We start from the raw sequence: 13,680 nt of genomic DNA, 5'->3' as shown, positions 1-13,680 counted from the left end.
AAACCGAGGATGCAGTTTATAAATCATTCAGCGTCTGATGGGCACGCCGTGAGGAGGGCAGTGGGGCCGCCGCTGTCGGCCCCAGTGGGTGCTAATAAGTCTGGTCATACCCACCTCCGCGTGCTCGTGGCCTCGTCTGGCCACCACTCCGGGGCTCCCTGTGTGCCCACCGCTCAGAGGACGCAGGGCTGAGATTCAGGACCTGGTGGGCAATAGAGGGCACTAGAGAGCTCCAGCAGTGAGGTCTCAGGCGTCCAGTGAGGTGTGGGCGCCCTCTCCACCCCAGCGCCGGCCCGGCTGCTCTCACCGAGCAGTAAGGCACCCCTCGCCTGGGTGAAGAGAGCTGGCGGGGGCAGAGCACTTTGTGTGAATGATCCTGCTGTCCTCCCAAGTGCCCAAGACGTGGAGGGAGCCGCGGGGCTCTGCCTGTTTGTGAAGTTCTCGTCCACGGGCCAGGCCCCGGGCTGGGTGCTGAGGGCGCACGGTCCCCGCTCAGGCGGGTTGGGGAGACGAATGTACAGAGGGCTACAGCCACGGCCGTGCGTTGGACACGTATTTATACGGAGCCCTGTGCTAAGTACTTCCCGCCCGCGGTCCCATTTACTTTAATCCTCACAACGATTTTGCAAGGCGGGCGTAATTATTCCCATTTTTCGGGTAGAATGGAAGCAACCTGCCAAAAGTCAAGTACCCGGGCCTGTCTCTCCTCATCCTGGCTCCAGCCCTGATGAGCTCTGGGCCAGTCACCAAGTCTCTCTGGTCCCGCGTCCACACCTGCAGAATGGGAATAACACGTGCGTGCGGCTAGCCTGTGAGGTGGGAGAAAGCACTCAGTGAGCTCCCCCACGGAAAGCGTGGCCGTGGGCACATAGGAAACTCTCAACAGTAACCACGGTGTCAACTTACTATTATTATCATAGAAATGAGTTATTTTGTTTCACCGACAAACGGTCACCAGGAATATCCTTCTCCCTGCTTTCCCATCTCTAGTAAGGAGCTACAGCGAGGAGTGACTTTCATCTGTCCTTGCTAAATGACATGGAGAGACGATGTGGCTTAGGGGAACCCAGGGCCAGAAGGCTTCGGACCTGGCTTGGACCCTACCCCCAGCCGGGGGCTCAGGCAAGTACTCTCAGTCTCTCGGGCCCCTGTTGTCTCATCTCCGTCCAACCTTCCCTCCTCCAACCTCCTCCACATCTCACAGCTGGTCATCTGAAGCCACGGGTGACAAAGATCTATGCAGGACCTGCCTGTCACAGTGACCTGGGCAGGGACCCAGGGGGCCTACTTCCAGGCCAGCTGCATTTCCATTAGGTAAGACTGGGTACCTGCAACGGACACACATACCCAAACAGCCACTGTCCCTCCTCAACAGGATCTCTGGTCGGGGGTAGAGTTCATCTCCCTCTTTTGGAAATTCCAACATATGAAAAGATGCTAAAGAAAGGTCAGAAGGCATATGATATTCAGCGGCACCATAATCGCCTTCTCAGACTACCAAACTTCTACACATCCTGTGAGGTCCCAAATAAATAGCCCTGCGTATAGACCAGGTCATTCCTTCCTGCTTCCATCCTGCTTTGGCATACCCTAAGCTACCACGGCATTTAGTACATTTATATCTCATTAGACATCCTCTTTTTTTTTTTTAACGTTTATTTATTATTGAGAGACAGAGAGAGACAGAGCATGAGCAGGGAAGGGGCAGAGAAAGAGAGAAGGAGACACAGAATCCAAAGCAGGCTCCATGCTCCCAGCTGTCGGCACAGAGCCCACTGCGGGGCTCGAACTCACGAACCGTGAGATCATGACCTGAGCCAAAGTCGGATGCCCAACTGACGGAGCCCCCCAGGCGCCCCTCATTAGACATCCTCTTACGTGTTTTTGTCTCTGTAAGATTACCTTCTCTAAGCACAAGACCTTGGTCTTAATCACCAGCATTTTACTGAATGTACCACAAACTGGGCTAAGGGCTTTACCCACCTGCATTGTTACACCTCACAATGACCCCACCTGGCCAGTATTGTTTCTTATCTCATAGAGAAGAAAACTGAGGTCCAGAGAGGTTAAGTCACCACCCCAAGCTGCACAGCTGACCAGCAGTAGAGTCTGTTTGCTCTCCTCTACATGTCCAAGTCAGCTTAGAATCCCTGGGCCTTGCTCCATAGCTTTTCAGCAAATGTTTGCTGTATTCATTTAAAAAAAAAAAAAAAGTTGAGGGGCGCCTGGGTGGTTCGGTTGGTTAATCGGCTTCGGCTCAGGTCATGATCTCACGGTCCGTGAGTTCGAGCCCCACGTTGGGCTCTGGGCCAACAGCTCAGAGCCTGGAGCCTGTTTCGGATTCTGTGTCTCCCTCTCTCTCTGCTCCTCCCCTGTTCATGCTCTGTCTCTCTCTGTCTCAAAAATAAATAAACGTTAAAAGAAAAAAGAAAAAAAAGAAAAAAAATACAAAGAGAAAAAAAAGAATAAAAAAAAAAGTTGAGTAGATCAGGGCTCAGTAGATCAGGGCTCAGTAGATCAGGGCTCAGGATCAGCTCCGGGCTTTGAAGGAAGGCAGAATTGAGTTAGGCTGAGAGCAGAAAGCAAACACTCCGGATCTAGTTAGAACAAGTACAATGTGTGTGCATTGAAGCGAGAGAAAAGAGAGACACAGACATACGCTCACAGGCACTGAATCGGCCCCTGGGCCGATCCGTGCGGAGGAAGCCAGCAGGTAAGTTGAGAAAGGCAGGTTGAGGCCAGGTGGGTAGCAGCCTTGAATGGCCAGCGAAGGCGGCTGAACTTGTTAGAACATCAAGGACACGGCCGTCCCTGAGATCACGGAGGCCCTCCTTGACTCCTGGACCCGAGGAGACACCTGGCAGCATCTGACGTCTAACCTCACACCCATCGTCCAGCCCGAACACCCTGGACCCAGGGGCGCCTCCCCAGGGCACACCTGGAGGGCTGAGGGGGTGGCCCCAGGAGGACACGGTGGACGGGGGAGGCGCTGAAGGTCAGAGAGGCGGACACACGCCCCTAATGGAGGTAGCGGAGCAGTGCCGCTGGGCACAGACACAGGCAAACACGTTTGAGCAAATTGGAACGCCATAAAAGTCTATTACAGCAAATCAAACAGCAGTCAGCATGACAGCCATTAGCCTGAAATGAATACACGGGGACTTAATGAGGTCTGTCGAGGCTGGCTTGGTGAATTAAGTTGCCAATTCTAGCAGGATTTCCCTTTTCTTTACGGACTTGAAAGCATCCACGCTGCCTCGTTAGGGCTTCGACAAGTGAATTGCAGGGCCTTTCACCCTGATAAAATGGATAATTACATGTAGAACAGCTTAGTGAGGGGAGAGGGCTGGGCAGGAGGGGAACCAAGAACAAACAAATCCAAACACACCTGTCTGGCTTCTCCCGAGCAGGGGCGGGGCGAGGGCGGGGGGGGGGGGGCTTCAGGAGGGATGAGGGGCAGGGCTGGGGGGCCGGGGACAAATGAGCTCCCAGAGAAAGCGGCAGTAACTGGCCTCGATCCAGCCTCCCACCGGCCCCCATTCCAGGCCTGAGGACGTGGGTCCCCGTGGGTCATGCCTCCAGGCAGCTGAGGATGGGCTGCCCTGGCACCTTCCAAGCTCAGGTGGCGAGGGCCACCGATGTCATCCTCCAGCGCTTGCTGTCGCCCGGGGGGCTTTGTTAAAAATGCAGAGCCTGGGCCCCCTCTTTCCAAACAACACGTTCAGAATTGCAGGGGTGCGGGACTATGCATCCTAACCAGTCCCCCAGGAACTTCCGGCGCGGCCTTCCGATTCATCCCTTCTCTAACACTCAGTACTACCGAATGTTCTACTACTACTGAGATAGTTCTCCCGTTTCTGTTTGCATCACTCCAGGGCTGGGGAGCTCAGTACATCTTTGGTAGGGTTGTGGGGGGTGACTGGGCAGTAGGTTTCAATATTAGAAACTTCTTTCTTCTGTAAACTTAGAATTTGCCTCCCTATATATGCTCCTGACACCCATCCTTGTGTTCTGGGCACAAGAGACCCCCAAATTATCAGTGCTCCTAGGGGTGGGGACAGCGAATGTTGCGAAGGTGAGGGATGGGGTGCAGGTAGCTGGTGTGACCACAAGAGGAGCTCAGTAGATGGAAATAGCCCCTGGAGCTCGTCTGCCACCCCTTAAGGGATGATGAAGTATGGAAGGAGAAGTAGGAGCTTGTCCCGCTGGGATTCATCCTCAGACCACGGGATATCGGCCCAAGAAGGGATCTGGTCCACCTTCCCAGTTTAACAGCTGTTGGCATCGAAGCCAGCAGGGGCAGCAATAGGCCCAGAGTGTCACCCAGCCGGTCGCTGGCACAGCCAGGACAAAACCCCAGGTGTCTCGACGTCTTCCATGGTACAACAGAGGGGCTCCGTGGCTCGCCTTGGCCAAATTCAGCTGGAAACCCACCTCCTCCAGGAAGCCTGTTGAGATTTCTCTGACCACTCTGGCAGCCCCCCAGCACTGACACCTCACGGGGTCTCCAGTGCCCGCCTCTGTCTCCGACTTGCATTTTCATCCCGTTCACATCTGTGGGGCCTCTGCCACATATCACACTTCTCAAGGACAGGGGCCTGAGGTTGCCAGGGTGACCTCAAGACCAGCAGGAGAGCCCCGCTCAATTCTGGGCCGGGAGCCAGCAGGCCCTTTGCTGGTACCCCAGCTGGGGCCTGAGTCAGGCAGCTAAGTGCTAGCTCGGGTGACCACACCGGGCCAGGGCTGGTCAGTGCCAAGCCACCTCGGGTCAGGAGTGGCCAGGCCTCCATCCAGCTGACACCACACCCGACCAGCCACACGGAGCAGCCCTAACTAGGGCATCAAGTATCGAGCCAAGCAGGTGACCTGGGGATGTTTACACGTGAGCAAGTAAACCCCCACAGGACTTCCTCCAAGAACTGTGTGTCCTTGTAGCTGGCCCCTCTCAACCCACCCTCTCTTCATCAGATGGGCATCAGGCAGGCCACTTTATCCTGTCTGTCCTCTGTTTTTATTAGATAAGGAGGACTACGGCCCAGCGAGTTTAAGTGACATGCCCAGAGAGGTTAAGTGACGTGCCCGCAGAGACTCAGCAATCTGGAAGCAGAGCGGGGGGCTGGGCCTGGGGTCTCTTGCCTCCAGTTCCGGCTCCTGTCATTGCACATTCTTCTGGCCTCCCAGGTCTCTGTGCAGTGAGAGTCTGGCACAGCACCAAGCCCACGGCAGACACTCAATAAATATTTGTTAAATAGATGAATGACTGAAGAGGCTCTCTCCTTGGAGGCAGCGGCCTTTGGAGAATCCCAGGGGATTCCAGCAGGGCAGCGTTGGAGGTCACATCTCTCCTGGCAAGTGAGGGAAAGGCTGGCCTCAGCCCAAAGGCTGGGGAGGAGGGATGTGACCTGTCGTCCCCTTGCCACTGCTGCTGCCCGCTGCCCCCTGTGAGGGAAGGCAGAGGGCAGCCATGCCTGCCAGGATGGCAGCTGAGCAATGGGTCCAAGGCTCATTAACTCCGAGCCGTGCCCTTGGTTTCTGAGCCTGGGCCCAGAGTGCAGGCTGGCACGTAGAGCCCCTTAATTAAATTAGGGAGACTTCCAAATGAGAGGGGGCCCGGAGCCAAGCTGCAGTCCCGGACACGTTGGCCACAGCTCAGGGCACTGTGTCCCCATGCTTGGGACCGCGGGCTCGCCTCCTCCTGTCCTGCCCCATCAGGGGAAGGGCGTGGGAGCCTCTGCTGTGTTCTCACCCACACATTTGTCCTCACTTCCCGCCATCTGGCACAAGCATAGGACAACTGGCTCACAGCTGAGCAAGGAGGGCCAGGAACAGGAACGTGGGGGGCACGAGACGAGGTCTCTTCATCTCTAAGGGTATCTGAGGCTGCCCTCAGAGAATCAGGAGGCTCAAAGTCAAAGCTGTGCGACCTTGGGTAAGTCACTGTTCCACCATGAGCCTCAGTTTTCTCATCCACACACTGACCAGATACTTTCTAAAGACACTTCTAGGTTCCTGATCCGTGACATAGAATACAAAGGGGCTGGAACTCTAATGCCGTGGTGCCGACCTGCCTGTCTCCAGTGGATTCCATCTCTCAACGTTCCCATGCCAACCCTTTACTGCTGCCGCCCCACCCAGAGCCCCGAGGGCAGGCCTGAGGGACGCCCGGTAGAAGCTCTTTACCCCACCACCTTCAAGGTCTTTGAATTGCTAACTGCCAGCCCGGAAGACTGCCATCAGTCACGGGGAGAGGGACAGTAAGCAACGAGAACCCTAGTACCATCGGGAGCCAGCGGCCAGCTCATTAATGAACCGTTTGTAATGCAATAATTTGTACTTCTCAATTACCAGCAATGGCTTGGTTTTACATGTATGCGCTCATGCAAACACAGAGTACACAGACGACCCAAAGGAGCAGAGGCCCAGGGAGACAATGGGGCTCAAGCATAAGGCTAGGGAAAGAGAGTCCCTTCCTGGAGCCACCTGCTTCCTGTGTCCTGGGGGTGGGGGGACCCGTTCTGGCCACAGCAAGAAAGCCTGGGGTCAGGCCTGCCAACCCAAGTGCCCAAGGCCCGCACTGGCTACGAATGGAAGGAAAGAGGTCACACTGCCCCTCCCATCTCTTGTCCTGTCCCTCGTCCAGCTGGAGTGGTGGGTCTCGTCCAAGGCAGGCCTTCCATCAGACCTAAGGCTACCATCACCCCTTCTCCTTGGCCAGCAGGCGGGTCCCTACCCTCAGAGGTGCTGGCATAGTCAGCAACCTGCCCAGAGCCGGTGCCCCAGCTGAGGCGCAGGCAGGAGAAGTGGAGCGTAAGCTGCCCTTTCCCCAGCTCCGGCCTATTCCCAGGTGGCCCTGGGCCGACCGCATGCACCCCACCCCGTGTCCCTCAAGCGTGACACTGGGGGCTCCTACCTCAGGGATGCGGACGCTGTAGGGCTGATTGTGAAACGTGGGCGCGTTGTCATTCACGTCCCCGACCTGGATGTTCACCTTCCGCGTGATCACCTGGCAAGAGAAGGGTGGGGATTTACTGTCTATCTGCATAGGCCTCAGCCTCTTTCCACCCAACAGCTGGGGACCCTGCCTCCCAGGGCAGCAGGGGCTGCAGGAGACACTCACCCCCTGGTGGTCGCTGACAGAGAACTCCACTGTGAACTCAGACTTGGTCTGAAAGAGAAGACAGGGAGGGGGGAAAGGCAGAGTTAGAGAGAGGCGCGCTGAGCTCCTGAGTCCTGGGCCCTGGGCTCTCACCCGGGCTACGCTTCTAAATTGCTGTGTGCTCTTGAGCAAGTCACTAGACATCTCTGTGGCCACTTCATCAAATGTAAGGAGAAAGCAAGGGTTGGGGTTTTCAAACTCATACCTTAATTTGCTAAGGGCTGCTTGTCACCCGTTCCCGCATCTCTGGAAAATATCCTTTAGGGGAACATTTGCTCGTGGGGGTAGACTTGTGCATACTATGAAGCGACCGTTCTATGGCTCATTGTCCTTCCTACCCATCCAGTGTTGCCCCTTGTTTGGGGACACCCCTAACTAATCCCATTCCCTGGCCCTGGAAGAAGGACACCATTTAGGCAGGAAAATGCTACTTGAAGGTGAGAATGGGGCCTCAGAGGAAAGCCCCTTAAAGATGAGGAGCCACTCTCCCTCAGTGTCTGCCTCCGCCCCCAGGAAAGGACTAGGGTAGGCTTATGGCCAGGTCATACCTCTCTGTCCAGCGGCTGCCGCAGCCACACCACCCCTGTGTCAGGCTCCACGGCAAAGAAGCGGGAGGCCTCCTCCCCAGACACGCCAAACACCAGGGGGTCGTTGTCCATATCTCGGGCCAGCAACTGGGTCACAGAGGAACCTGGAAGAGCCATGGGAGAGATCAGAGGGCAAAAATGGGAGGTTGGTCCATTGCTCAGTACCTCGCTCAGGTGGCTGAATCCCAGCGGGAGAAGCCACCCAGAAGACCGCCAGCAGGTGATTACTGTAAGAGCCCGGTGCATCTCTGGGCTCTGACTCAGGCTGCCTGCCTCCATCGTGGCCACTCAACACTGTGTATGTGTTTGTAGCCGGGAAGTGTCATGCACCACGTTTTAGGTGTGTAATGAACAACTGTGACCTGTGCCTGTCCCCCCTTTTCTGATTTTAATTTGGAGACCCCCTTCTCTGACTGGCTCAGATGGGGGGCCAGCCCTTCAGTTCTTTTGTTCCAGGATGGGCACATATCTCAGCCTTAGCCAATCAAAGCATTCCATCTCCCTAGTCACACTGATTGGTTCAGGGAGGAGCATGTGACCCCAGCTAGCCAATCAAAGCCAGCCCTGGGATTTGTGCTGGAACCACTGGGAAGGAGGAGCCTTCCTTCCGCTGGGGTTGCTAAATTGGCCCCGCTGGCAGCCATCTTTGGCTTGCCCAGGAAGAGACTGTCTGAGAATGAGGCCAACAAGGAGAAAAACAGAGCCAAATGCTGCACAGAAAAATGGCTCCTGAAAGTTTGAGGGTGTGCAGACAGCTGTGCCTGATATAAGCTGTAACCTCTGGACTTCTCGGCTATATGGGCTAATAAATCTGCCTCCCCCTCTTCTTTTTTGTTTTTTTGTTTGAGTCAGATGAGCTGGATTTCTGCCTTTTGCAAATGGAAGCACCCTTTCTAATTCAGAATATATTACAAAACTTGGCATTCACCCAACAGTGACCAGGTGCTGGCCTTGTGCTAAGTGCTGGAGTACACAGAGGTTAGGATGATGTGACCCAGCCTCGAAGAACTCCAGGCTAGGACTGGCTTTAGGTGAGGTTTCTGTTCCCAGGAAGAGGACTGAGGCTGTCCATCTTCTCCAGGAATCACAGCCCTGGCCAGAAGCCCCCAGGATGCCTGGCCTACAGCGATAGCGTAGGGCATCTTCTCCCGGCGATCACAGCCCTCTCTAGGTAGCCTTCAGTCAGGGTGCGCAGCCCCCCTGGTTTGTCTGGGATGGAGGTGGAACACATACTAAAACCAGGAGGTCCCAGACAACTGGACTGGCTGGCCACCTTAGTTTCAGGTGGTCCTCAAGCCTCCAGGAACTGTGCAAAATGTTGAGAATACAGTATTGCTTTCTGCAGAGAGGATCTATAGCCTGATTCTCAAAGGGGTGGCTAGATTAGAATCATGGCCTTGGGCCAATCACTGCTTTTAAAGCCTCAGTTTCCCCTATAAGATGGAACAGATATGCTTTCTTCCCCAAATACAGATTCTTATGTTTACTGAATAGCTCTGATCATCAAGCTAAGCAAGAAAGGACTGCAAACTCTGGGACTGTCATCTAGAAAAGAACGCTAATGAGCTTTTCTAAAGGACAGTTCTAACATGACAATGACAACTAAGGTTTCTGTGCGCTAACCACATTCTAGACAGTGGGCTAACAGGTTTCCGTGGACTTTCTGATTCGATCCTTACTGCTATTCTCCCCATTTAACACATAAGGTAACAAAGAGTGTTTAAGTAATTAACCATGGCACACAGTAAATGGCAGAGCTGGAATTAAGATCCTAGGCCTTCGGGGTCCAGAGCCCATGTTTCTTCCCATGACCCTACACATCTCAACACTTGATATGTGAACTCCAGATGCAGGATTTCTATGAACATGACCCTATCAGACCCTAACCAGAAGCCGAACGCTTGGAAAAGGAAGACACTGGGCAATCACTGGGCTCTTAGGATATACCAGACACAGTGCTAGGCTCATCCACATGGGTTCTCTCATGAAATCCACCACCACCACCCCCAGCAACTCTGTTTAGTAGCCATTATTCTACCCATTTTACAGACTAGGAAGTTGAGGATCAGTGAGGCAAAGTGTCCTCTCCAAGGTCACACAACACAGCAGGATATGGCAGCATCCAAGATAATGGGAGAAGGTGAGAGGTAGGAGGAGGAGGAGGAAGAGGAGGAAAATCATAGAACAGAGTTGGAACGACCTCAGAGACATTTTGGAGAGTCCAGGTCCAACCTTCCCATTTTAAATATGGAGAAGCTGAAGGCATTTAGCTAGTTGCTCAAAGCACAATGGTGGGAAAAAGAGTCAGTCAACTAGAACCCAAGTTTCCAGACTCCCAGTACAGTGCTCTTTCTGGATGAGGAAGGAGGAAGAAGTCATAGATAGACCAAACACCTCACAAGGCATCTATATTGTTCAATGGCAAGCAATTGTTTTATTTTTTTTAATTTTTTTTTTTTTTGCATTTATTTATTTTTGAGAGACAGAGAAAGAGCACAAGTGGGGGAGAGGCAGAGAAAGAAGGAGACACAGAATCCAAAGCACGTTCCAGGCTCCGAGCTGTCAGCACAGAGCCCGACGCTGGTTTTGAACTCACACACCGTGAGATCATGACCTGAGCCGAAGTCGGATGATGAACCGACTGAGCCACCCACGCGCCCCGCGATTGTTTCATACTAAAATAAATGGGAACGTTTTGGAACACAATCTAACAATTTATTTTTTTTTTTGAAGAGAATTTTTTTTTAATGTTTATTTATTTTTGAGAGAGAGAGCATGAGAAGGAGAGAAGCAGAGAGAGGGGGGACAGAGGATCTGAAGCGGGCGCCGTGCTGACAGCAGAGAGCCCAATGTGGGGCTCGAACTCACAAACCGTGAGATTAAGACCGGAGTCGAAGTTGTATGCTCAAACCAACTGAGCCATCCAGGAGCCCCCGTCTAACAATTTATTTTTAAAGACATAACCTAAAGCAATAAAAGAATTTCCAGCCTCCCCCTGACTTCCAGGCATACCCATATCCTTTCCATTACCCTCAAGTGTCCTTTAATGGCAAAGTTTGAGGAACACTGACCTACTTCCCAATTTCTTGGGGAGATTCCCTATGAGGACAGGTCCTGCCCGTCCACTACGAGCCCATGGCAGCCCCCTGGAGTGAACACTTCACTTGCCAACCACCTTCAGGGGCCAGCCCAGGTGGGGAATATGGGACCAAGCTCTCTGGTAGCCGAGGGGATTCTGGAAAAGACCACACTGGCCCTCTAGCCAAGGTCAGATGACTCGGTCTGATATCCCAAATGGCTCTTTCGGGCCTGGTGCTCAGGCCCTTCCAAGAAGGGGGGCACTGGGCAGGACATGGATGGGGCCATCAACTGCTGTCACCCACCCTATAATTTCCCGGACTTTTATCCATTTTCCCCTCAATTATGTGCTGCTCAAAATGGTCCTTTTCGGCTTCCTCGCAGGCTCTTGCCTGCTTACGCCTTCTTTGTGTCCCAGGTAATTGCTAGTGACCTTTTCTAAGTGTACTAATTAAAGGTGCCGATTTAATATTATATTTAAGACAAGACGCCCCGCAATTTTCCAGCTGGGCACATGCTCCCCTGCCCGGGGCTGTTCTGCTACTCTGTAGAAGCTGGGCCTCGCTTTGGCTTCTCCTGGGCACGGGGTTCATTTCTCCAACAGGGAGGCTTCTAGCAACCTCTGCACCATTCACCCAGGAAAGAGGCCAATCTATGGGGCCCAGCCCCAGCCCAATGGCCCTAGAAGCGCCACTCAGGAGAACCATCCCGGCTATGGGACCATGGGGTACACATCCCACATTCTAAGTTTGTTTCCTGGCAATACACCCTGCGACTCAGGCTTTGGAATACCTGGAGTTTGGCTTTGTTTTGTTGTACAACTGGGATAAAATACATCGTTAACCATTTTAACGCATACCATTCAGTGATATCGGTACATTCACAGTGTGGCCCAACCACCACCACCATTTGCTTCTAGAATATTTTCCTCATCCCCAAGGAAACCCAAACCCACAAAGCAGTCACTCCCCATTTCCTCCCTCCCCCTGCCCTGGCAACCACTAACCCACTGTCTGTCCCTCTGAATTTGCCTGTTCTGGATATTCCATATACATGGAATTATTTGAGATGTAGTGTTTGGGTCTAGCTTCTTTCACTCAGAATAAAGTTTTCAAGGTTCACCCTGTTGTGACACGTATGAGTACACTAATCCCTTTCCATTGCTGAGTAACATTCCATCGTATGGAGATACCACATTTTGCCTATCTGTTCATCCGCGGACGGACGTTTGGGTTGTTTCCACCTTTTAGCTATTGTGAATGGCGCTGGTATGAGCAGTTGTGGACAAGTTTTTGTTGGAACACTTGTTCTCAGCGCTTTTTGAATACATACCTAGGAGCAGAATTGCTGGGTCCTGTGGTAATTCTACATTTAACTTATTAAGGACCCACCAATTATCTTCCACAGCAACTGCACCAATGATATGGTGCATCCCACCAGCAAGGGATGAGGCCTGGAGCTCCTTCCAGTGGGAGGAAGGACACTCGGTGATTCACCGGGGCTGGGCGCCTCCTGTGCGGTGGAGAGATGGGAATCGGGCAGCGCTCCCTACCCGATGCTACCGGTACCCTGCCCGCTGGGCCTCAGCACATCCCAATGTCACACATGCCAGCCCGACCTCCAAATGCCAGCCTGGGGACCCTGTGCCTGAGGGTTCTGGCCTTCTGGCCGCAGTGCTCAAAGAATGACTGAGGCAAAGCCTCGGATGAAGAGTTGGCAGATAATGGTTCCAGCTCCCTCACCCCTCGGGGGCTGGTGCAGAGGCCGCATTATACGCTGGCTCTCTGAGTTCCCCATCGGGACTCAAGCTCCAGTGGCCCTCAGAGCGGGGGGCGGGGGGCAGGGTGTCTAGCTGGTCAAGCTTCTTCTCCCTGTCTCACCTCCTCGCTCCCCACCTCCACTTCCCAGAATCCCTTCCCAACAAACGGTTTGCACTTCAACCCTCATCACAAGGACTGCTTTGGGGGGAACCCACATAAGATACCCCCTAAAATTGCGGCAACAGCATCATCCAGAAGCCTGTAACAAGACAGATGACCAGGTCCCGCTCACTCTGCTGGCCCGAGGAGAGCCCAGAGTGTGAACGTTTAAATAGCAGCCCCGCTCTCCCTACAAGAGACCCCGCCGCACAGCCAGGTTAGGAAGTCGGGGGACTGGTTTATAGCAGGGTGATATTCAAATATTTAACAATGGGCACAGTATAGGCATCAACCGATCAGAAAGGATGCCGGCCATAAACAAGCAGACCGGCGAGTACTGCCTGTAAGTCAGCCTGGTTTATGGCTCACATTTTAGATGCAGAGAAAAGCTTCTCGGGCCCCAGGATGATTTAAAGGCTCAGTCTTCGGGCTCTTGGCTCAATCAGTGCTGCGGGAGGACTCTCTGTTCTTGGCACCCGCCCCCACCCCCCCCCGTCCCCGGCCTCACGGGGAAAGGTAGCTCAGCAAGGCTAGCCCCTCTCCACTCTGTGCCAGCCCAACCCGGAGTCGGGGGCAAGCTTAACCTCATGGGTAGAAAGCAGGACTTTGAAGACCTGAGATTCCTGGACACCCATGCTCACAGCAGCATCATTCACAGCAGCCAAAAGGTGGAAGCAGCCAAGTGTCCATCGATGGAAGGATGGATAAAGAAAATGTGGCACATACATGTAACGGAACGTTATTCAGCCTTAAAAAGGAAGGGACGCTGTGCTCAGTGAAGTAAACCAGCCACACAAAAGACAAACACTGGATGGTTCCACTTACATGAGGGACCGAGTGTAGTCAAATTCACAGACTCTGGAAGTAGAAGGTTGGCTGCCGGCGGCTGGAGGGGAGGGAGGAATGGGGGGTTGTTGTTCAGCGGGTGCAAAGTTTCAGT

At 53.6% G+C, this 13,680-nt stretch overlaps 1 protein-coding gene across 5 annotated transcripts in view; it reads right to left on the bottom strand.

Annotated features, from left to right (window-relative positions):
* CDH23 (cadherin related 23) overlaps positions 1-13,680 on the bottom strand; it is a 415,090-nt gene that overhangs the window by 282,334 nt on the left and 119,076 nt on the right. For all 5 annotated transcript variants that reach the window (XM_053207271.1, XM_053207272.1, XM_053207269.1 and 2 more), the window contains exons 4-6: positions 7,705-7,847; positions 7,118-7,165; positions 6,911-7,003 (exon numbers count right to left, since the gene is read on the bottom strand). In XM_053207271.1, the coding sequence (XP_053063246.1) occupies positions 6,911-7,003; positions 7,118-7,165; positions 7,705-7,847 (284 nt within the window). The remainder of the gene's footprint in view (positions 1-6,910; positions 7,004-7,117; positions 7,166-7,704; positions 7,848-13,680) is intronic.

Source organism: Acinonyx jubatus, chromosome D2 (assembly GCF_027475565.1).
Source record: "Acinonyx jubatus isolate Ajub_Pintada_27869175 chromosome D2, VMU_Ajub_asm_v1.0, whole genome shotgun sequence".
Classification (NCBI taxonomy): domain Eukaryota; kingdom Metazoa; phylum Chordata; class Mammalia; order Carnivora; family Felidae; genus Acinonyx; species Acinonyx jubatus.
The sequence above is the reverse complement of the archived record's forward strand: the minus strand, read 5'-3'. Positions and strand labels throughout refer to the sequence as shown.